This window comes from Molothrus ater, chromosome 6, assembly GCF_012460135.2.
Source record: "Molothrus ater isolate BHLD 08-10-18 breed brown headed cowbird chromosome 6, BPBGC_Mater_1.1, whole genome shotgun sequence".
In the NCBI taxonomy this organism is placed as follows: Eukaryota; Metazoa; Chordata; class Aves; order Passeriformes; family Icteridae; genus Molothrus; species Molothrus ater.
The window spans coordinates 48539488-48563575 of NC_050483.2; the positions used below are offsets into that span (position 1 = coordinate 48539488).

At 40.0% G+C, this 24088-nt stretch overlaps 1 protein-coding gene across 1 annotated transcript; it reads left to right on the forward strand.

Moving 5' to 3' along the window:
• The first annotated feature begins 1947 nt into the window (after positions 1-1947).
• Positions 1948-20682, forward strand: BDKRB2 (bradykinin receptor B2). Its single transcript, XM_036384818.1, has 2 exons — positions 1948-1985; positions 19538-20682. The coding sequence occupies exon 2, from the start codon at positions 19540-19542 to the stop codon at positions 20680-20682; it is 1143 nt and encodes a 380-aa protein (XP_036240711.1). The 5' UTR covers positions 1948-1985; positions 19538-19539.
• Positions 20683-24088: the final 3406 nt, after the last annotated feature.

Below are 24088 nucleotides of genomic sequence, written 5' to 3' on the forward strand. Positions count from 1 at the left end.
GGTGACCTGTCACTAGTGGGGTTCCACAGGGCTCCATCCTCAGCCCTGTGCTCTTCAACATCTTCATTAATCACTTGAACACAGACTGGAAGGGATGATAAGTTTGCCAACAACACTAATTTGGGATGAGCTACCAACTCCCTCAAGGGCAGAGAGACCTTGACAAATTAGAGAGATGGGCAATCACCAGTCGTATGAAGTTCAACAAAGGAAAGTTCTGGATTCTGCATCTGGGATGGGGCAGCCCTGTTTGTATGTATAGACTAATAGCTCCTGCCTTGCAGAGCTTTGCCTTTCTAAAGCTTTTGAGATGACTGCATACATTCATCTCACCATTCAGCATGGAGCAAGCCTCCATAGCAGACTGGCTGCTGGCAACACCAGCCTCAGCCTCCTGAAAAAGCTGTAGGGTCCTCCTCACCTGCTCTTCCAGAAGTTATCCACATTCCTCAGGTGCAGCTGAGTAGATCAGGCCAGAGCTGGGTTTTATTGCATCATTACAACTGAGCCAGTAGAGTCCCTCCTATAAACACATAAAATTTGTCTTAAAATCAAAGCAGAATTTTGAGGCACTGTATTTGCAAAATTATGTTAATATTTAAGAATACATACATGAACAGCCAAAAAACCAAAACTGGAGGTAGTTGTAAAATTTTTATTCAAGTGCATAAGGAGTTAAAAAAAAAAACCTGGAAAAAACCATGTGGAATGAAGATCTTTGAGACTGTGAGTCTCAAGATTACTCAACCAAACTGGAACCAGTGCAGGAAAATCAGGGATAGACCAGGGGGAGGTATTGCTGATAGAGCATGACTCAACTAGTTCCAATAAAGACAGAAAATGTACCAAGCATCCATTATGACAGATTCTGAGAAAAAGAAAGAAAAGGAGAAGTACTGAAAAGCAAAGCAGTGATCCTCTATCCTGTCAGAATGCACACCAAGGAAGTGTATTGCACTAGAGCTCTAAATGACAAACCAGTGGAGGGTGGGAGGCAGATATGTTCACTGATAGATACCAGTCACAATATAGACCAGCATTTTTCCTGAACTGTTCACTGCAGAATTAGGATTTTGTGGCAAACTGAGCGAGTGGATTGTTCTTTTCTTTGATCAGTTCTCCTTTGAATGAAGATATGCCCTTTGTGTGGAATTCTGCTACCAAGGCTGCCACTTCAGATTTCAGTTTAATTGTGTAAATATTGCAGGAAAACCAGCTATGCCTCTAACAAACAGTCTAAAATTAGTTCTCTGTTAATTATCTGACATCCTGAATATAAGTCAATGTAGTAAGCAAAAGGGTATGCTCTGATGTTTGGCTATAATTCTGGTTCATATAGAGATTTCATCCACAGCCTTGAAGAAATTTTTGTCCAATAAATCTTTAAGCAGTATTTGGATTCTGTACTTGTTCTAGGCAGACTGAGTAGTCAGAGAGGAAGAGCAGTGTCTTCCAGAATACAAACAGTAAATTTTTTCCCATGGAAAAAAAGATATCTTAGACTTTAAATGATATATTTGATCTTTTTTGTTTTAAATATCCAAGTCCTCCAGAAAGCTGTCTTGTTTAGCTCTAACACCAGTAAAATAAAAAATGTTCTCATCATTACCCCAAATCAGGATAAGAGCCATGTGTTTGTGCGTGCATGCTCATGCACAATTCTGGAAGCTGTTGTACAAACACATGACTGTTTTATACACATGCTGGGGAACATCAGTGTCTTAGCTCTGTTTGTGTTGTTTGCCACCCATATTAAAATATCACTGGTCTCATAATGGATACAGTAGATAAACATTGTTTTTAAAATATAGTATGGGAGAAAATCCAGGAATATGATGTCATCAACAGAGCGATGAGTCTGCTGTGTTCAGGGAGGGGCAGTAAAACCTAAGTTAGACTCATTCATACTAGAGAGAGGAGCTGTTCCCAGAGACGTGTTGCACTTCACTCATTTGTATCTGCTCAGTGGTGAATTTTCAGTCAAGGTATGTTTTTTCACTTCTCTTTCATATTCAGTGTGGTTTGTTGCTTCTCGGAAACCACTTATTGAATTCTTAATATGTTTCTGGTTCAGTGACAAATGAGCTGATATTATTGTTCCAGAAAATTGGAGCAGAAAAATAATTTTTGCTAATGTGATTTTGTAATTTGTTGGGTTTTGCAGAGCTATAATATTTACAGAAAAATGCTTTATTTCAAAGTACCCAGTGTATCAAAGCCACAGGGTACTACACTAGCCACAAATACTGTCCCGTGTACTGAAGGGTAAGTGTTTCTCCTATCCAGATGACACTTCATGTCTGTAATCATACCCTGGGCACTGTTTCTTTCATCTCACAAAAAGAATCAGAAAGTACAAGCAGCTAACTTCAGTTTTGGCTGAGAAATTACCTACAAAATTGTAGGGAAAAATCAGAGTCAATTCTTTGCTGTACATACTGATAATTTTTTCTCTGTTTATTATTTTGATTGTAAACTTTGTTGGGCAAGATGTAGAAGTGCATGTGCGTGTACCTTACACTGCTAATCTGTCTCATCTGCACTGATTGAATGGCAAAGCTAAAACTTTGAAACTTTTACAGAGGAGAAAGCTTTTGGATGACATTTAAGCTACATTATTAGTTTATTTTTAAAATATATATGCAAATAAAAAAAATTCAGTAGGAGCTTAACTTTTAAGGTGCTGATGAAAACAGAGAACTTAGTAGTGGTATTGTAATTAGAATAACAAAAAAGAAAAAACCAAATGTTGAAATATATGCTATACTTTTGGCTACTCATTTTCCATTACTCAGTATCCTAAGCAGCCTTCTTAGTGTAATAACAGCAAATAACCATAAAGCCAAAAGTGTTCAAATAGTTAACCATTAGAATTCTTGTTTTAATGTTTTGTTTGTAATCTTAGAGATGCCATCTCCTAAGACAGGGGTACACTTTTATCTTAAACAGCTGTACATATTTTCTTAGAAACTAGAAGACAGTTATCTAGGTAAAAGAAATATCTATTTTCACATATGAGTCTCTAAGATTGAAGTATCAGCATGTTGAGTAATATCAGTCATAGATATAGATAGAATATAACTTTTATCTGGTAATGTGCAATCATTAAGAAAAAAAATTAAGAGAAGCATCTTAGCACTCCAGCTTCATTTATAGACTTCCAAATATATTTGGTTTTTTTCAGTGTGAATAGTGAAAACACAAACAGAAGGGATAAATATACCCAAGTTAATAAAGACTTCGGAATAGCTGACCAGAGACACCTCCAGAAAATCTTTGCCAGATTTTCCATTGGGCCCCTGAGTACATGCAAGAACAAGATTAATTGAGTAACTCAGAGTTACCTGAACATTGTGTACCGACAATCTAACAAAAGAACCACCTTTCCTACTGAGTTAGAGCTTCCTGAAATAAGCATCCCATCCTTGCACAGGAAAACAGCTTTAAAAATTCTTGTAGCTGTTTAATATTTCAAGCATTTTCTCAGGCAGAAAACAATAGGAATTTGGGTGAATTTTAGGATGTTCTTTATGAATACCCTAAAAATTATTGTTTAAGAATGGCCAGTGTTTGATAATCTGTTTTTCATTAAAAGAAGGGTGTAAAACTCTCTTAGGCACTCAAATTCCACTGTTTTTAAAATCAAAGCAGGAAAAAAAATTCATATTACAAGTCTAGGAACACTTATCAGAGAATAGAGCTTTGCTTTCAAAACACAGTCCCTCTCAGTAACTAATTCAACTGCAGAAGTACACCTGAACTCATTAGCAATGCTAATCAATGTAAACTTAATGAAAAAAACACCACAAAGAAAAATGCTGTTTAGCTAAAACATCCACTTTTCTTTAAAATTATTCATAAGCCTTCTTCTCTTGTCACTCATGTCTTTTTAAACCTCCCTCTCAAGTACTCCATACAGTTGAGTTCCCCCTACCTTATCAAAAGGCTTATCTTCCTTCCTTCTTGCATTTAGCGCACTACATACTTGGAGATGGAAAGTTCTGCCTCTGCCTGGCTGATACCCAGCTGTAAAGGAACAGGGCACTTTAAAGTGGAGACAAGAGCTGTTCTTTGCCAGCCCTTTCTGGGCTTTAGTGATGTGTAGCTGCTCAGCAATCACGCCCTGGAGCAGCCTTTGGGTGCTGAGTCACAAACAGGTGGCAGGCACAGGCTGGAGCAGCTTCTGCCCTCAGCTGGGTGCCCTGGGCAGGGACAGAGGGAGGAGAGGGCATCCCGGTCCTGGGCCAGCCCCAAGGCAGGGGGAAAACACAGAGGGCGAGAGCAGCACTTGAAATTTGTGCCCCACAGGTTGGCTTCACACAGATCCAGCTGTAACTGCTTGTGATCACCACAGTGGTGACACCTCGTTTACTTAGAAGTGAAGCTAATGAGCTGGGACTGAGGGACTCTGGTCATGGTCCAACACCCCATGTAGGAGTTCAATGTTGGAGAACAGGCACAAATTACATATAGACCAGAGAAACACAAGGAGCAAAGTTGCCAGCTTAAAGGACTCATCTTCAGTCTGATAATTGGCAAATCCAAAGCGTGCAGATGCTGTGGCAAAGCTGCTATATAAAACTTCACCAAAATATTTCAGAACTTCTAATGTTCTCTGAAAGGATGGATTTGACTTACTTTTGTGGCTGTGCTATATTTAAGTCCCCTAAATATTAACTCTTCAACTTGATTCAGCAAGGTTGGGTTGGTTTGTGTGACCCCTGCAAACAGATCTGATCATCCAGATTTGCAAATTCAGTAGCTTTGCACACTAAGGTATCCCAGAATGGTGATAATATTGCAAAGACACAGTTCAGATGATGGTTAATTTGCAGAGAAGGGAGCTGTCAAAATATAGAAATCCATTTTCCCATTCATTTTATCTGAGATTGCAGTTAAATGCCACCAAAAAGTGAGTGATCCATGGTAGAGAGCCAGGTCTTTTAAACAAGATTTATGCATGCATGCCCAGAGGCAGAACTGGTCATAGATGCTTTTCCTCCTGCAGTGTTCGTGCCTTGGCAGAAAGGAATAAGCCCTTTGGGACCACACCCAGTGTGGAGGTGTTCTGTCCCTTTGCCATGGTTGTGAGATTTCCTATCAGCTGTCTGACTGACTGAAGGGCTGCTGCTCTGAAGTGTCCTGGGTTACCAAAGAAGGACAGCAGGTCCCTCCACCCACACACACGGAGCACAGCAAGTGTCTCTTTCCTGATGTGAAGGACAAACTCCCTACAGGTAGTGAGCAGGCCAACAAACTGGAAGTGTTTCATCAGGTATCCTGAGCATTTTTATAAAAAACAACTGTTAAGTCTTCATAATTCAAATTGAGACCTAATCCTTAAACAAGTAAGTAGGACAACAGAAATATTGCAGTACTTGTTGTTAGATTTTGGCTCAGCTCTGCATGTACCTCTCATCTCATTCTGCAGCAGCCTTTCCCTAGAATAAGTCATATTCTACACTCTGACTTATATTTGGACTCTGCTTAGATTAGAAGTTCCTTGAGGCACAGCCTGTCCCCGTGCTTGCAAGACTTTTGCACACTGATGATGCCCAAAGCCTCTGGCCATCAGTGCAACACAGACAGAATGGCAGCATCTCCAGAGCTGTGCTCCTGGTCCGACCTGCTAGACAGCACAAACAGCTCCCCAAGAAAACAAGCAGATGGAGGCAGAGAAAAAAGAGACACAAGTAACTACACAGGCTAGATCCTCAGCTGGACTGAATGCTTGCAGTGCCCTCCAAATCAGCATCAGCAGAGTAATGACAGATTATAGAAGATAAGGTGTTATGAATATATCGGCAGATCTGAGTGACTTGCTCACTGGTAGCCTGCTTAACAAACATATCATTGACACATCCTCTTGTCCTGGCCTCGGTCTTCAGAGGGAAAGGTCTGTGAAAGGCTGATTGTCCTATCTGTGAAATTAGGAGATTACAAAGAAATGTATGCCATACATGTTCCTTTACTTACCACAGCAGATAAACCTAGCTCTGGGACACTTAATATGCTCCGAGTCAAATTCTAGCCTTTGTAACTGTACAGCTTCAGTTCAACACTGAATTCAGACAATGGATCTTGCAATCAGCCCAGTCTCATCAGGCACTTTATCATAACAGTCTCATCTCAGTCTGATACCTGAGCTCAAGGATGAATTTTTTCTTTATTTCTTCAGACTGAGTCATCTAACACAAACCCACCTGACACTGTGTGTAGTCTGGGAGCCCTCCATGTGCTCCTCACGCAGAATCCTGTTTTACCTGTTCAAGACCAGCTTGCAGATGGCTGTTCACCTTGGCATCACCTAGAAAAGTTTCCTGTGCCCAGTCCTGATAGTGCTGGGAGTGCACACAAGCCACTTTCTCCCTGAGTAAACAGCAAAAGACCAGGCAAAAGGTGTGAGGCACTGAAGGGGACCATGAAGTGTCCACTTTGGGGAAATTCTCTCCCCTCTCTCTCTGTACACACACAGACATATATATATATATACACTCACAAAAACATATTTAAAATTATGACAATCTTGCCAGGGAAATAAAATACATGTTCCTTTGCATATCCATGCAGCCCATTGCTAGGGGATGATCCTACATGGATGGAACCTCCATAACTTTCCCATTGCTAGGGGATGATCCTACATGGATGGAACCTCCATAACTTTCCTCCCACATTTTTACATTGCACAAAACAACCGTCAAATATTTTTATCAGACATTTCTGATGTGGGCATCTATTAGGATCAAGACACCAGCTGCATTTTTAAATTTATTTTCCTTTGCCTGGGTAAGGATCTTTTTTTCTTCTCTCAGTTAATGTCAGAATTTCCAAGTCATGAGGAACTGGGACTATCCCTCGTGGGCAGATAAATAAGAAAAAGCAGTTATCTGCTTCCAAGCCTGTAATCTGTGTAGAGAATTACAGTAAATAGCAAATTCAAATAAGATAAAGAATTTGGAATAGCTATTTACCAGAACAAGGGAACCAGTTTAAAACTCAAGAACTTCCTCCATACATGTATTTTTTGCTTCTCCTCTGCAAGTTGCAAGTTCATTTTCAAAATAATACTAGTGCCATCTGACCAAAGCAGTCATAATGAATCAGACATGAATGCAGTTCATGAATGGCTGGGATATTGGCATCAGAAGTTTTAATTTATAACATACACATTTTTTTAAAAAACAGCATGTGGAGGCAAGTCACATAAGACAACTCACCTTCTGATTAAATCTTTCTTCTGGAAAACTTTTTTTTTTTAGAATGGTCACCTTATAGCTCATAAATTCCAGTCAGCTGGGTCAGCAAAAGGGACATTTCCCAGAAATAGAAGGAAGTAGAAGTAACAAAGTGGAGTCAGTTTTGTATAAGTATTTCCTGCAATGCTTTGGGAACAGTCTTTTTTTGAAATGAAAACAACAATTAATTTTCTTCTACAAGAAATGTAGTCTACAAATTGGCATTTAAATCATGCTACAGCTCATAACTGTTCAGTATGAGACATCTGGAGTTCCAATCTTCTACTCTTTGCCTCATGTATTTCTACAGACAGGTTAAATTGTTTCCACTACACACTTGTTTCTGGATTCGAAAAAGGGTTCAGTGTAATATATTAATGAAGTTTGCCTTAGAATAAATGTACTCTGGTCAAACAACTTTTAAAAATCACAGAAAAGTTTGATTTTAAATACAAGAATCAAACAATTTCAGATTTTGCACTATTCTGAAGCTGGGTAAAATATGGGTCCAGACTGTGTAAACTATCTAAGTTTTCTAATTTTTTAAATTAAAACCCCTGGCATGTACCCAACTTAGGCAAGAATCCTTATTCAGTGTTTGGTTTGGAGCTCTTTCCCCTCTTGGGAAATTAAACCCTCTTTCCCCTTCTTTCCTTTCTTCCATTTCAACGTTTATATTTCTCCTTTTTCATCCTTGCTTCCTTCCCAACACAGCACTTCTCCTTTGCTTCCTTTAGCGGGGTTATGTTCACTTCCAGAGCTCACATCCCCTCGTTTCCCCTCGATTGTTCCTGCCCTGACATCCTGCCCTGAGCCTTCCCCACCTGCTGCACAAAACTGCCGCGCACAATTCCACACAGAGCTCTTTCTGCAGTGCTGACAAAAGTCATGGGTCACAAGGGCAACGGTGATGTGCTTAACTTAAATCAGGGTATTTTCCAAAATTAACAAAGCTGGTCAGAAGACAACATTTCTGTTCCAGAGAAAAATTGGTGAAGGGTCTTGACATTTTTAACAAAAGCAAGAAAACAAACCACGGAAGAAATACACACACAGAGGGTAAATCTGCCTGGGAATGGGGAGCACTGATAAGGGATTTTGAAAGAAGCATCTTCCTTCTAAAGCAAGTGCCTGAGGGATAAACTGTAGTGAATTGTGCTCTTGCAGTCCCTAGTTTTTTTCTTTTTTTGGAACTACTCCACTTTGTAAAGATATTAAACTCACAGTTGGCCAGAGAGAGCAAGACTGGATCTGGGTCACCTGCTAAACTGTGAGCAGTCAGTACATCTTCTCCTTTGTTCAAGACAAGAATGACATCTTTAAAACATTTTCTGTTATGTTACCTAAATCTTTTGTGAAAAATCTTTCTTTTAAAATCAGTTTCTTCAGAAATTCTCTGTTTTGATAGTCAAAAAAACACTCACCAGAAAAGATGATCTAGCAACTGTAGCAGAGCAGAGGGGCAGAACCCCCTCCCTGACCCTGCTGGCCACTCTGCTTTGGATGCAGGCTGGAACACAATTGGCTTTCTGGGCTGCAGGTGAACATTGATGGCTCGTGTCCAACCTTTCATCCATCAGAAGTCCTCCTTGGCCGGGCTACTCTCCATCCCAGCTTGTGTTAATATCAGGGGTTGCCCCACCTTGGCTTGTTGAACCTCCTGAAGTTTGTGTAGGCTCACCTCTCAAGCATCCCTTCCTTCTGGGTGGAATTCCTTCCCTCTGGATGGCTTCCCTCCCCTCCAGTGTGTCAGTCACCTGCATCACACAGCTTGGGTCAACGTCAAGTTTGCTGAGGGATCAGCAAGTGTGTTTGGTCCCACTGTCTGTGTCAAAGACATTAAACTTTATTTTTTTTGTTAGCTTTGGGTACAATAGTTCTTTGAAGGAGCTGTGGCATATACTAAGGGAATCTGTCTGTCTAACTAAATTGTTACCCTGTGGTTTTTTGTTGGGTCTGACATTCTGGAAAGAGCAGATAGGACGTATCTTCTTTGTAAACACCAGTGCTCAGAACCTGTATATGCAGAGTGAAAAACAAACTGTCTGCACCAGGTTCCAGCAGGGCTCTGTCATCTCCTGTTGCTAACAAAGGGATAACAATAAATTAATACACAATTTAATTTTAATACTGGCAAAGCATAAAAAGGCAAAATTAAAATGGTAATCCAGACACTGCTTGTTGTAAATCAGCATTGTAAATTATACTACTTCTTAGCTGGAGAAGTGTTCTAGATCTCTCAGTGTTGAAAGTCATATCCATATTTGTACAGTTCAATCACCAAATCCCTCTCAGCATGTATTTGAACACTTAAGTTCTAATAGAGATAGGGTGTATTCCCATTAAAGGACTGTTGTCATTAGAGTTCCCCTGGGTTTTCAGTAGACAAATAGGCTCCATCTGGATTATATCTAATTTTTATCTGCTATTACTATCAAAATAATTACAATAAATACAATACAGTTTGAAGTTCACTACAGTGGGAATTACACACCATTTCTAACAGGTACATGTGGTTTTGAGCTTTTCTCTACAATATGTAGAGTATGAGGATTTCTAACTAAGCTATCTGAAAACTGACCTCTTTTTCTTTGCAAATACTTAATGTACTGGCAAAGTGAGGAGCAGATACACGAAAATAATATGAAATGACTGTCCCAGCTGCTCAAGAAACAACAACATGGGAGGATGTGTTTGACCTAGGAAGGACAAGGCAAAATGGCTTTCTGAAGTTTATCATTTAGGAAGGGAAGCACATTACAGACTAGGCTTCTCCTTGAGAAGGCAACTCACTGTTGCTTGCACTGCCACACTCTGATTTTAATTTTTAAAAGAATATGAAATTTAAAATAAATAAACAAAACCCTAAAGTTCTTTAATAATGACAACCTGTTATTTAGACAATGAGTACCGTTTCACATTTATATTGCTTCCATGACACAAATCAGCGATGCTAGAGACCATTCCCTGTGATGAACCACAAGAAAACCTATTCAGGAGGCTGAAATCTGAGTTTGTAGTTTACTGTAGCTGTTGTCAGAAGTTCTAAATTAAACTGGGACCATCTTCAGAAATCCATGAATTAGAGATACTAACCTGAACAAACTGGGTAAATAGCATCTCTTCTGAATTTCACCTGTTCAAAATTAAAGCTGTAATTTCACCTAAGCATTACATAGTTGTAGTTAGATACTTTCTACCCTGTTCTGTTGTTGTCAGAGCCTGAAGTGCTGTTTGGAAACTGAGCCATTAGTCAGTGAAGCCATCCATATATCCCTGTGGTGAAAGGCATTTAGGAAACACAAGGCATTATTACTGACTCAGAAGGAGGACAGGTTCTGCCTGTGGTGCCTTCTGTGCTGAGGACTGCACTGCTTGCACAGAGCCATCAGTGTGTGGCTCAGCCATGGAAACAGCAGCTGTGACTGAGACATGTCCAGCTGCTGGAAGGGATGACTGTGTCATTGCAAATGTGGTTTTCAGATATAATGTGACAGGTTAAAATGTCTTTTATGTTTTTGCTAATTACAGCAGAGTGAAATCATCAGTTACCTGTATGATAAGAAATGAGGAAAGCAGTAGTTGTTAAAGAAATCATTATTAGACTTTGCAACAGCAGCCAGTCAGCCACACATGCTGTGAGCTTCTTTGGGAGCTCTTTGCTGTTGGAGACACTTGGGCTTTCCTCAAAGGCCACACCTGTGACAGAGAGGTGAAAATATGCAGGAAATGCTGCATTATTGCAAATACATGACAACAGCGTAAATATTATAGTGACTGGAGGCACTCAAGAGAGCAAATCTCTTCTTTTTTCCTAAATGGCTGCCAAAATGTCCTCAAGGAATGGCTGCCAAAATGTCCTCAAGGTGCTAGAAGTAAAGTGCTTTCAGGGCACAGAGCCAGTTCATATTAAAGGCAAATCTCTCCATTAAATATTTAATGCTCAGGGGGACCAATACTGAAAAATACTATTAGGCCATTAGACCTTCACATTTTACATGGTCATGAGAACCTAATGCTGTTACCCAGGGAAAAGAGCAGTACTTCAATTGCTAAGAAAAAGGGGTGACTAAACTGAGCTGAAGAGGTCTGGTGGGAGTAATGCATCAAAGAGCAAAAGCTTTAAGGACATCCACGTGCACATCAGGGAGGGAGCCTTGGGTGGGGGTTTGTGCACTGCTGAACAGCTCTTCTGTGCCTCCACTACAGCAAGGCAAATAAAAGAGCATCACTAACTAATATTCTTGGGGAACTGATATGCTTCAAGACTTACAGCCTTTTCCTCTTACCATTCCACCTCTGAGACTTTATTAATATCGTCCACTTCTCTCTGTAGGATATTCCTATCGTTCTCTGTAATGAAGATATCAAGAAATTTATGTCACTGGCATGGTTCATCAGTGCTCTCCTGTCTTTCAAACTGAGATCAAGACTGTAACTACACTAGATGAACCCCAAGACCAGTGTCAAGAACCCACACTAGAAACAGCTCAGCTCATCCAGCCCATGTCCCAAAAGTTGTCATCAGCCAGGTGAAAATTCTCCTTTTTCTTTTCCAGTTTAGCTGGTTTTAGCCTGGTTCCTGCAAAAGGTTTGAGCTATCTGGTTTTCTTTAGAAAGACTGCTTTCTCAAGCAGGAAATTCTCACTTTAAGAAAGAAATATAATCTAAGTGCACAACCTACTCTTGATACGATCACTAACATTTCATTTCTTTATTACTGGATACCTTAGCTATTCACTGGGCTGAGGGTATTGTCTGCCTTTTGAGAGGCACATTGTACTGTTTGATACTATCAGACCAGCCATTTCACATGGTATCAGACTTCTGCAGTAGATATTAAATTGGTCTCACAATGCTAGTGTGTTAAGCACCTAATTTTTTAATGGTGATGGGGTACAGCAATCCCTTGTCTACAGCAGTGAATTCTTGTGGTGTCTGCAGAGCTCAGGGGATTAGATACAACCACCTTTAACATTGTTCCAACTTGGTAAATCTACATGACATATTATAAAACTCAGGAAGTTTATAGTCCCTTATTTGTCTTTGTACTACACTTAATTTGTGCAAGCTTTGTCAGACACCATGAGTGCAGGAGAGGACAAGACAGAGTTTCCCAGCAGTTATGACACCCAGCAGGGAGCCCTGTGAGGTTCCTAAGGCCAAGGCATGTTGCTTTTACTCCAAGCACTGCTTTGGCTGCTTCTGCTTCTCTCACTGTACAAATGTGCAGTTTGGCTTACAAGCACTGGGGGAGATATTATCAAGCTAGGCAGTGAACCAGCTAGGAACAGGAATGAATTATGTTAATAAATACATCATCTTCTCAGCAACAGAACCTATGTCAAGGATAAATTCTGCAAATCCTAAAAATGTTAGCAAACCACAATCTGATCATAGCTCTTGCTTGCAGGAGGCCTTCCAGCTAACAATGGAAAATACAAACCACCATTTTGACCAAATATGAAAATCAAGTAAACAAAACCCATAAGATCACAAGTCAGACATGGCTGCAGACCTTAAGCTCAGTGTTATGCTCAGAGCTTTCTGAAAGCAAATGCTAACTGCAAATTTCAAGACAGCAGTATGCAAAAGTAGGCTGACCCAATATCACATACATGGGGAAACACAGAGAACTGATAAAACTCAATGTCAGAAGCATGATAAACACATGCATGGGCCTGACAGGGCTCACCCTATCTCTGAAAGAGCAGACATGGCCGGTCACTCCCCTAGCCCTAACCTGAACATGGGCTGAATTTTACCCCCTGCATGGCTCCCATGAAAATGTTGTCAAGGATGAATTCATGTGGATGACTGCTCTTCATTCCTGCAGTGCTTTTGCAGTCCCACTCCTACTGCACCTCCTAGATTTCTCACTCTCCTGAAACTAACCTAAATGCTAGTTGTTGGCTGAGCTCTGGACAATGAGCACTCATGATTAACCTTACCTGTTCTCATATGGGAAATGCCAAAAGGAACAAACCAAAATAACCTTCAGCCTTGCAGAGCCAGCCTGTGGTCAGTTTTTTCCTGTTTGAATATTTTCCTTATCAGTTGTGAAAACATTTTGAACAAACACACTGTATACACACAGAAAAGGTGTAGATCCAGCTGTGACTTGTGTTGCGTAAGACTTATGTGCTTTGCTGTTAGAGTCAGAAAGTTATCATCTTGGGTCAGGGACACCAGGCTGTGGAGCAGAGTCACATTAAGTCTAAGGCAGGTCCAGGAAGATCAGATCCTGAAGAATTAAAGAGAAGAGCAGCAAATATTCACAAGGAAGGGGAGAAGGAGTTGTGAGATTGATACTGTAAACCTCAAAACTGATGATATTTCCAAAGATGGAAGATTCAGATTCAATATTTATTTAAGTAGCTATACTAACTGAAAATAGCTTCATAAAGATAAATATCTCAACCAACATTATTTAGTAGGCTTGTGGCCTCCTGATATACAGGCATGTGAATCACCCAATTTATTGAAAAATAATGTACAAGATTTCTAAAGCTAAAAAGTACAGGATTCTTTTTAGGAAATTGTAACTCTGGAGAATTTAAAATAAAGAATATTCTAGATTTCCACTGGGAAAAACATATATTATGCAAAGTGCTTTGCATAAAAGTTATATATAAAAAATATCTTATGCATTGCACTTGATTAGACTTCTGCTCTTTCCACACCTTTCTTTTGCTGGAATTGAGTAGCTTCATCTCCCACACAGGGAGAAAAATTAGTAGCCTCTTCTCACCTTAGTTTCATTGTTATTGAAATAACTACTTTAACAGAACAACTTTTTCCCCCCATTTTTCCTAACGTAGCTGTTGTAGATACCTTTAATGGTAACTGCAGAGCAATCGTTTCTTTCCATGGTGTGTTTCAAGCTTACACAACAAATAATATCTAAAAATTACACTTTTGAGAGGTAGCTCCTCTGTATATTTTCTTTACTGCATTAATTTTCTGGCAAACTATGGAGCTGATTTGTGTTAAAAAGAATTTTTTCTTTTACAAGGTTATTTTTGTCCCAGGCAAGTTCCTGAATCTGGTTCAACATGAAGCTTCATGATCTGCAAGGGCAGCAGTAAGGTAAAAGGGACAGTGAAGAGTAAATGAAAAGCAGGAAACCTTTAAGTTAACACTGCCACAGAAAATGTCCCCTGATCTACAACCCCAAATGTAGTAAAGCCCATTAGAGATTCATTTTACAAAGATTGGAAATTAAAAATTAATATTGTGGGATCTGTAAAAGCAGAACATTTTAGGAATGTTTCCCACATTTCCTCTACCTCTCCAAAATAAGTAATGCCTCCACAGAAAGACAGAATTAAAAGGACATTCAGAGAATGTTTCAGAACATGTTTCAGAGATGCTAAAGAGTGGTTTAATTTTACCTTCCAATATTCGTCCAAGTAAAGATAAAAAGCTAACCCATTCTGAGGCCAAAGAAAGGGATATGAGCAGTCCCATTGGGCTTGGATTAGGTGGAAACAAGAATCTCTGTGAACTGGGGATAGATGACAAAGGAGATTTTTTCCAGGAGTAAAGGTTGCAAGAAGATCAGGTTGAAATAGAAGCTTTGAAAGTAAACCTTATGGAGAAGGCACAGAATTTATAAACAGTGTGGGTTTCCTGTATTTTTGTTGATACTAAGTTCTGAATGTAAGAGTCCACCGCTGAAGCTCAATCTTCCAGCACACCTCTGGCTTCTTGCTGAGCAATGACTCTGCTTATGCCATCCCATCACATTCAGGCCTGTCAGACCTGTCAGTATGGCTGGAGGAGAAATGCATTGAGATTGTTTTGTTATAATCTATTACAAAACAAAAACCTCCTTTTCCTCACAAATAGACATTGTCCAGGAACCAAATCCTCCAAAGCTGTTAAAATTAAACTTCTCTCTCCTTGGCCAGCAAATTCCTGTCTGCTGTTCACAAACGAGGCCGTTTAGGGACATCACTCCAGCCTCTAACAAGGCACTGGGTCTGTCAGGTTTACACTCCAGGCTCCTTAGAGCAGCAGTGGTACCTGCATGGAGTCAGCAGGACTTCCAGGCTTCCTTGCACAGACCACTCTGCAGATGACCTCCCTTACCTACAGCAGCTTTTGAACTCCTGCTATTTCCCATTTCAGCAGATCTGTCAGGTAAATACCCCTTTTTCCTCTCATGGCTCTGGCAGCTCCTGTGTTACATTGACTGCAGCTTTTCTATTACCATGAAGAAGAAAAGCCTGGCAAATAGGCACCACCAGGGACACTTGGCTGCCCAAGCTGGGCTCAGAGATCTTCAGGAGGACAAACTCACACAAAAAAATACAGTGTCAAAGCAGGCTGGGCTCTGCAGAGAAACAGAGTCAGAGGAGAGGCTGGGGCAGCCCTTGCTGTTTCTTTCTGCAGCTAATATATCTTCTAAAATATCACCATGTCAGAAGTCAGCCAGTGCCTCTCAGCTTGCAGCCATCCATTCAAACCCATATTTTTGCTCCCAGCTTTTCCTCTCCTCTGTGGCACTGGCCCCCAGCTGTACATGGAGCTGTATGGATGTGTGGCAAGCCAGCTGTATGTCTCTGAAAACACTTTTGGCCACTGACAGCACTTAAAGCAAACCATGTAGTTGTAAAATTCTGCTAGGGATGCTACAGTCTGGGTGTCGTACCTATCCTTCACATGGCCTTGCTAAGAAATTCCTGAAATAAAATGAAAATAAGGCTGCTTTCTAGGCAACTTTCATCATGAATGATCATCCATCACAGAAATTCCTCATTTGGAGAAGACTAGTGAGGCCTTGAGCCAATTCTATCCTTTGTCCTTGCAAATTAGACTGTGTAGGAAAACATGGCGACTGTGCTTTTTAATATTCTCTCTTTTGTTCCAGCAAACAACATTTTAGCAGTTAACACCATAACAACATTTATCTGTTTCAGGCTCCACCTCTTCTATTTGAGAACTAAATTAGCAAGGTTAATATTATGACAATCTCAGAATATACTAATTACAAATTTCACACCTTGTTTCTGCAAAACATGTAATCAGCAAAGTCACAACAGCTGTAAAATATGTTACACAGTCTCTCTCTTACTCCCCCAGAGTAATTAGTGCAGGTGACATTGGAATAACCTGAACTCATTACACATTTCAGAACTTGTCCTTGTATAAGACATGACTAAGACCATCATGAGACATTAGTTATTCACTGTATGGAAATGTTTAGCATAACACAAGGAAAGATTAGCACCAGTGGCAATACAAAGAGAGTCATGAGTTCAGGAGCTGTAGGGCTTCATTCAGACCCAAAAGAGATGGTGAAAAACATTCACCTGAAGCAGCATAACCTATCTGGGGAGTAAAGCTGTGCCAGAGCTTGCATTAACCCAGCAGCAGCATTAACTGAGCTCTGACCATTTTTCCCCTATCCTTCCATTCCTTAGCTCATATCTCTTGATCCTTTGAGGGCTTTTTGTTCCAATTCAACATATTCCCCTCCTTTTCTTTCAGGAACTCCCATAGCCCCAGCATGTATTGCTGTAATATTTTCCTTCCACCTTCTAGGATTAACCACTCTGCTGCACTCCAGGTGTTCTCCTTGGCTTGCTGATCAACTCATGCCTGTCTTCTGGTGTCTCCCTCCAGTGCTGTATGTGTGGGTCAGTCCTTGAACAGCAGGACATATCGGGAGTTTGGCAGGAGACACCAAGGTGCCCTGGTGTGTGCCCAGCCCTCAGAGTTTCAGGCTGTGGCACTGGTCACCACCACCTTTTTGGAGTCCTTCTCCACCTGCCTGTAATGACAATCCAACAGTTGATTAACCCCTTCTTCCCAGTCCCTCTGCAAGGATTCCTGGTTTGCAGCATTGGCAGGATCTTGCCAAGAACACCCAAAGAACACCCATGAGCCAACCCCAAAGTCCTCTTGCCTTGGGGGCAGTGTCTGCCAGAGGCACAAGGCTGGTTGCCACCAGCACTTCCAGGCCATGACTTTCTCCCACACAGGGCACCCTGAAACACCCTCCATCAAAACCTTTTGTTCCAAATGCTATTAAAAAAAATACTCCAGAACAACGTTAGATAATGACTGACAGTGGGTTTTATAGACTGCCAAGGAGGAGGTAACTCACAACAGGATGGGAACTCCATCAGGTTCAAATTTAGCCCACACAGGGGTCTCTCAGAATCAATAATGATAGATTAGTTCAGCTGGGCAGTATTTCAATCAAGACTGCCACATGAAATCTTACTGAAAGTCCCTGCTGAGGTATTAGGCTTGTCTTGCATTGCACATAAAGTATTTGTAGAGAATGTGTGAAAGGATCACATTTATTTTCACTAAAATATGACAAGAAAACAGCAAATCACTGCCTTCTGTAAGCTGTGGCTTTGTCAATCATAATTTATTCAGCAATCACATACTTGAAATGAGTGTCCTGTGCGATATAGAATAGCATCTAGTACATAATTTTAACCCTAAACATTAGTGTTTGTAAATTGATAATTAGCACATTTTACCCTGTTCACTCCTCTATTTCTAGCCATGCATTATGGAAAGACTTGAGCTAAGGACCAAGGAGGAAGGTTGCCAGAAGCCCCATGTGATGGACTTGGTGACATCCTAACTAGTCCCTGCACACTGTTCCTAGACCATAGTAATATGATATAACTAACTTATTTTAAAGTATTCTAGCTCTTTCCCTTCTAAAACCAGAATCTGAAGGAGATTAATTGCAGAGAAAATACAGATAAATCAATGTGCAGTTTTGGAGCTGCTATTTGTTGTAAATTAAATTCTGTAAATTAATGTAATGAGGGAAAATCCCAGAAAAAGCCAACATGACCTTTATGACCACTCTCTGAATTACTAATGCTCATCTTATTAAATATGTACATATATCCAACCTCAAAGTGTAAAACAATGCACTTAAATTTTTTTCTGCTGGTTCACAGCCTATTACCAGGAGAAGAAACAGTTTCTGTTAATTGCATCAGGCAACAGAACTTCCCTATTCACAGATGACCTCTTGTTGCCCATCCATTAGTATTTCACTTCCTATGTGTTTTTACAGTGAAAAGTGCCAGCACAGAAAGAAAGGGACACTTGAAACTGCTGTTTGCAATTCGTTAGTGACAGCCCTCACATCCACACAAGCTGGGCTTTGAGATGTTTAAGTGCTACAGTTTTATTAACACAAAGTACACAAAATATGACCATAATTTTTCATCAATTCTGTAACCAATAGCCAAATTTCTGTACGCATATTAAGCACTGATACCAGCCAACAATTCCAGCAACTAAAAAACAAGTGAGAACCCTCATCTTTTCAGGAACTGCAAATCCATCCCTTTTCACTGCCAAGTTACTGGTTGAATAGGACAAATGTCTTAATTAAAAATACATTTTAAAAGCTTCCAATCAAATTATAATATAAACAGTGGTTATTATAAAGACCTAAAACAAGACAAACAGTATTTCTGTGACTCAGTCCAGAGAATTATATGTACAGATCTAGGAAACCAATCTTGCATTTGAATAATACCTCAGCATTCATTATCCAAGAACACAACAACAAGAAAACACAGTTAGCATTTTATCAGTAGTGAGTGATGCTGCACTCAATTTCTGTTTGGTTCTAGTAACATTTACACATCTGACGTTTCTGCCTGCCAATAGCTCCCTGTTCTGATCTGTAGAATGTTTACAGTATTCTGGTTTTCAGACTCTGCTCTTGCACCCAAGCTGGCTGACTGCGACAGGTCCTGGCTTACAGGATGGCCAGGATGGAAAATAGATTGTGTTCTTTGGGGAGGAAGCACCACTGAATTCCAGTCAATTCTTTCTTTACAGGGGAGGGTGTCATATGTTGCAGGATGTGACACAGAACTAGCAACCTGAGACACAAGGTACATCTGTCCTTTAGGAGACCATGGCTAGTGCAATAAAAAGATAAGAAGACAAAATAATGATGAACATCCTCAAAGAATTAACAAAGACTTGCTGCAGCTCAGTTCTAGTGAATAAAAGCTTCTAAATATTCTCTTCAGTTAACCCATTCATAACAATATCTGTTGTTGCTACATCCCCTCTGTTTTACTTGCCTAAAATTGGTCCAGGCAGTCCATAGCAATGCAGTCTGTAAAACATTCTACAGACACATCCAGTGTCTGTGAGAAGCAGCCCAGGGAACTGCAAGCCTGTTCAAAAGCTATGCTTCGAGGACATTAGGAGAAGCAAAAGACAGCTTTTCTTATTGTGTCTTTTGCAGCAATGAGCTAGATCCAGCAATCTCATGTCATCTATTTTTCTCTTCACAGAAATGGTTTCCATCACAGCTGAAAATGTTACGCAGCTGTACAACATGACTACCCAGGAGCTCACAGTCAGTCCAGAATATTCCCACAATAATTCAGGAGTGCATCAGATAGATCAATATGAATGTGTTAGTGCAGATGTGTGGAAATGGCTACAGGATTTTCAGCCTGGATTTCTCTGGTTTATATTTATTCTGGGATCAATAGAAAATTCCTTTGTGCTCACCGTCCTGTGTTTCCACAAGAGTAGCTGCACAGTGGCTGAAATTTACCTAGCAAACATGGCATTTGCTGACCTAATGTTGGTCTGTACTTTACCTTTCTGGGCCATTAATATTTCTAATAAATTTCATTGGCCTTTTGGCCAGTTTCTCTGTAAAGCCGTCAACATTATGAGTTCCATGAACTTATATTCTAGCGTCTATTTCCTGACACTAGTGAGCATTGACCGCTACCTGGCCTTGGTGAAAACCATGTCCCTTGGACGGATGAGACGAACCGTCTGTGCCAAATGGAATTGTTTTGTAATTTGGACATGTGCGCTGCTCATGTGTTCACCTACAATGGTGTTTCGAAATTTGCATTATTTTGAAGAGTACAACATCACAGCCTGTGTTCTTCTTTACCCAGCTAGCTTCTGGGAGCCCACAAACAACTGCTTGCTGAATATTGTGGGGTTTGTGATCCCAGTCTGTGTAATTACCTACTGCACTTTTCAAATCATCAAAGCCTTACGAAGCAGTGAGCTACGAAAAATGAAGGTAGTCCAGACAGAGAGGAGAGCCACCATGCTGGTCTTTGCTGTGCTCCTGCTGTTCATCATTTGCTGGCTTCCATTCCAGATCAGCACATTCATCGACACAATCCGTTACTTCTCACCCACTCTCAGGTGCCTGGAGGAGATCAATGACATACTGACCCAGATAGCCACATACTGCTCCTTCAGCAACAGCTGCCTGAACCCCGTCTTGTACGTGATTGTTGGGAAAAACTTCCAGAAGAAGGCTGTGGAATTCTACAAGGACTTGTTCACAAAGAGGTGCAGAAAATCACAGTCTGTGCAGATGGAAAACTCCCTGGACACTTTAAGAACTTCCATTTCAAGCGAATACCCAAGGAAAAAGTCTGTTTTGTCATTACCCCAATAGAATAATTTTAGGAAATCCTTAAAGGAAGAAAGCCTTCTAACATGTCAGTCTCCACTAATATCCATCTGCTATGGGTCCACAGAGTTAACACGTGGTAGTGTTCATTAAGTGAGGGAAAAGTGTCATTTGATCTTAGTGGAAATTCCATAAAGAGACCTGCTTCTAGTGTTACTGGATGTTTTTTGTGATTGAATTCTATTTCGTAGCTTACTTACATTTTCATGGCTGAATGATACTTGGCATATGCATCACTTGGAATGTTTTCTAAGGTGTACATACAATTCTCCAAACAGAGCCCGAGTACAGAAGCAATTGTCAGGATTGTGCTGCTACGTATGGTGCCCATAATAGTGTGTTAGATAAGGTTTTTGATCTGGGAGGGGCTTGCTTTTGAGTAAGTTCTGTTAAGTGACTCCTGTAGGATGCATTTTTAGATGTGTCCATCTTTCAGGCTTTTAACTTCTCTCTTCAGTCATCTGAAACGATCTGATTTTTTCATTGACAAGAAGTACCTTTTTGCAACTGCTCCAGTTAATTACAGATTTACATGAGCAAGTATGTATGAAAAGCAGCTGAAAAAAAGGTAAAGCCGTAGTGGAAGGGAACCTGGAGCCACCTGCATGAAGTTAGCTGAGTTTTCTTCGTAGAAGAAGATTCTTTACCCCTTCTACCTTGGAGTGAAAGCATTCACTTACTCTTTTTGAGTGAGCAAATGCTACTTATATTCATGCTTACACTTCAGCTCAGAGACTCAGGTTTTTAGTATTCACAAAGCATAATTAATGTTATTCAATGGATATATAAAATCTCAGCACAACTGGTATAATCTCACAAACAGAAGAAACTGAGAATATGAAGGAGAGCATCTCCTAACTACATTAGAAATCTAACTGAAGATAACAGGGGTCTTGAAAGCTCAGAGTATTCAAGTATTCAGATTCTAGTAATACCTACATTTTATTTATAGAGTTAATCTGTGAGATTTTAATACAAGATAGCTTTTCCCCAGTTGGACTGTATTTTTGAGCTAAGTTGATTACAACATAGACTCACAGTGTACTGTATTGTCTGTAGGCACTTTAACCTCTAGGAACCTTGATCAAAACTGAGTGGAAGATGATCTAAGATATGCTGAAACTAACAGTCTTCATTCTTTTCAAAGCACTTAATGTTACAGCTTCTAAAGCTACCAAGGGAAGTGGAGTTTGGTGACATGAGTAAACTCAGATGGCAGCTACATAGTCTTTATCCGTGAGAGCTTGGATGGAGCAATAAAGTTCATTTAAAATGGGAAATTTGTATTAAACCTTCAAATAACTAAACTACAAAATATAAGTGTGCAAATGTGATTTAAAGACTAAGGGATTTAGATCACTGTATATGATTTATAGGCAATTTCCATGGTTTTTCTTTGATAAGCCAGTATAATCCTATGTCATAAATACTTCTTTTGCTCATCCTTTTTATTGTCTGAAGCAATGGGGACAATTATGATGAAACACTGCAAGGCTTTCTGTTATATCCAGTGTTATCATACTGTCTCATCCATGAGCATATTGTTCATGCAACCCTTAGACAAAATGAACTCCACAGAGGTTATTGAGGCAACAGAGGTTATTTGTGAGTATTTGGTACTGAGAATTAAAATATAAAAATGTTATTATGTTAATATCACATTAATTTAAATAATGTAAATATATTTTTTTTGCTATGCAGTAAGCATGTAGAAAACAAAATAAAGTACTTTGAGAAATGAGATTTCCTGGCATTTTCTTCTGTAGCCTGTATCGTGTCACTAAAGAATGATTTGTCAGAAGTTCAACTGTTCCAGATGCTTACTTGGCTTCCCGGTACACCAAAGGAAAGTGAGCTGAAACAACAGAATTTTAGCTGCTTGGAGATCTTTCTTTTCAGGGCCCATTTCTGAGTGCTGTTGACCACCCTCAGTCCCTTTGGAAGTTTAAATCAGAATTAAGGCAGCTAAGGGTACTGAAATATTTCTGGTAGATTTTCTCTGCCTGCTGATATCTCAAGGTCCTATGCAGACACCAGCAACAATGGAAAGCCCCTGCAGCAACTTCTGCACATCGCAACACAGGCAGTGTCAGCTCACAAACTGTTTCATTCCCATTTTCCTGACTCTTCAGTGTGATGACACGTTTGCGGTATTCACATGCACCATTTATACACGCAAGAAAAAACCCCAAGAAATAAAGTGTAACATCCAAGCTACATCTGACCTACTGATATTTTCCAGTCACACTTGGCTCTGTTCTGTTCTTACAGAAACATGACAAAATATGAGAAGGATTTTTGTAATTTGAGGTCAGACTCTGTCCAGAGAATTTCAGAGCTGAAGATGGCAGAGTAATCATATCTTTTTATTCTTCTTCATCGTGTCCTCCTCTTCCTCTGCTCCCATCTTCTCTTTTACTGAGGCTGCCACAACTGTTATCAAGACTTTGGCATGCAAAGAGCTGACTCCCCTCTCACTCTGACAGAGGTGGGGACCATGGCCAGAGGAATGGCAAGGATATCAACAGCCAGATTATATTTCTGGCCTTCAGCATTTACAGGCAGGAATTATTCTCTTTTCTCCACTTTCTCATTTTTCACGTGGATTATTGTCTTCACTTGAAAAATTAAGAGTTTAAGAGCTGTTACAGAAGCCGCAGGTGCTTGCTGCAGACAGGAGAAAGTTGGTCTTTTTTAGACAGGGTTTCAGTGGAGGAGTTGGGATCTTGGTTCAGGTCTCCCAAATCCCTAAGCAGTCTTTAGCCATTGAATCATCTTTCCTTTCCATTCAACCTATATTGGCTCCTTCATATTTGGCTGTTTCAAGCTCTGTAAACTGTCGTTAGTAGGGCTTGATTATTACCACACTGTGGTGGTCCAGCATCATTCTTTGGGAATTGTAAATAGCTGCACCAGAGTTTAAGCTCTCCTTAGCCATCTCTATAGTATATATGAAGAAATCCAACAAAGCTGAAGTGTTTTACCTCAAAAAGTCATGTCAAAAACCTTCTCTGCTGTTACAGAACAGATGAACAGTTATAGCAGATAATTAGGCTGATTTACCAAACATTTCAATAAAGAAAATGAAATCATTAAAAAATACTGATCCAAACATATATTTTGTCCCAACCATTAAAGGCTCCATCCATCTTAAAATGAAGATTTTTAATGGCTGAACTATTGGACCAAAAGCCAGAACTCTTGACACCTTTGGGATTTTTTACATTTGTCTGCCTTGTGATGTGTGAGATAATTAGGCAGAGAGTCTTACCTCTAAGTTCAACATGTTTGTTTAATCATTCTGATCAGAGAGGCTCAGTTAGCATTTGTAAATTCTTACACAGCTCTAAAAATGTTTACTTTCTACAGGAAAGTCTGCCTAGATGGTGTG

What these genes read in the sequence shown, in the direction of transcription:
- BDKRB2 (XM_036384818.1), top strand. Translation starts at nt 19,540, where the DNA reads ATGGTTTCCATCACAGCTGAAAATGTTACGCAGCTGTACAACATGACT.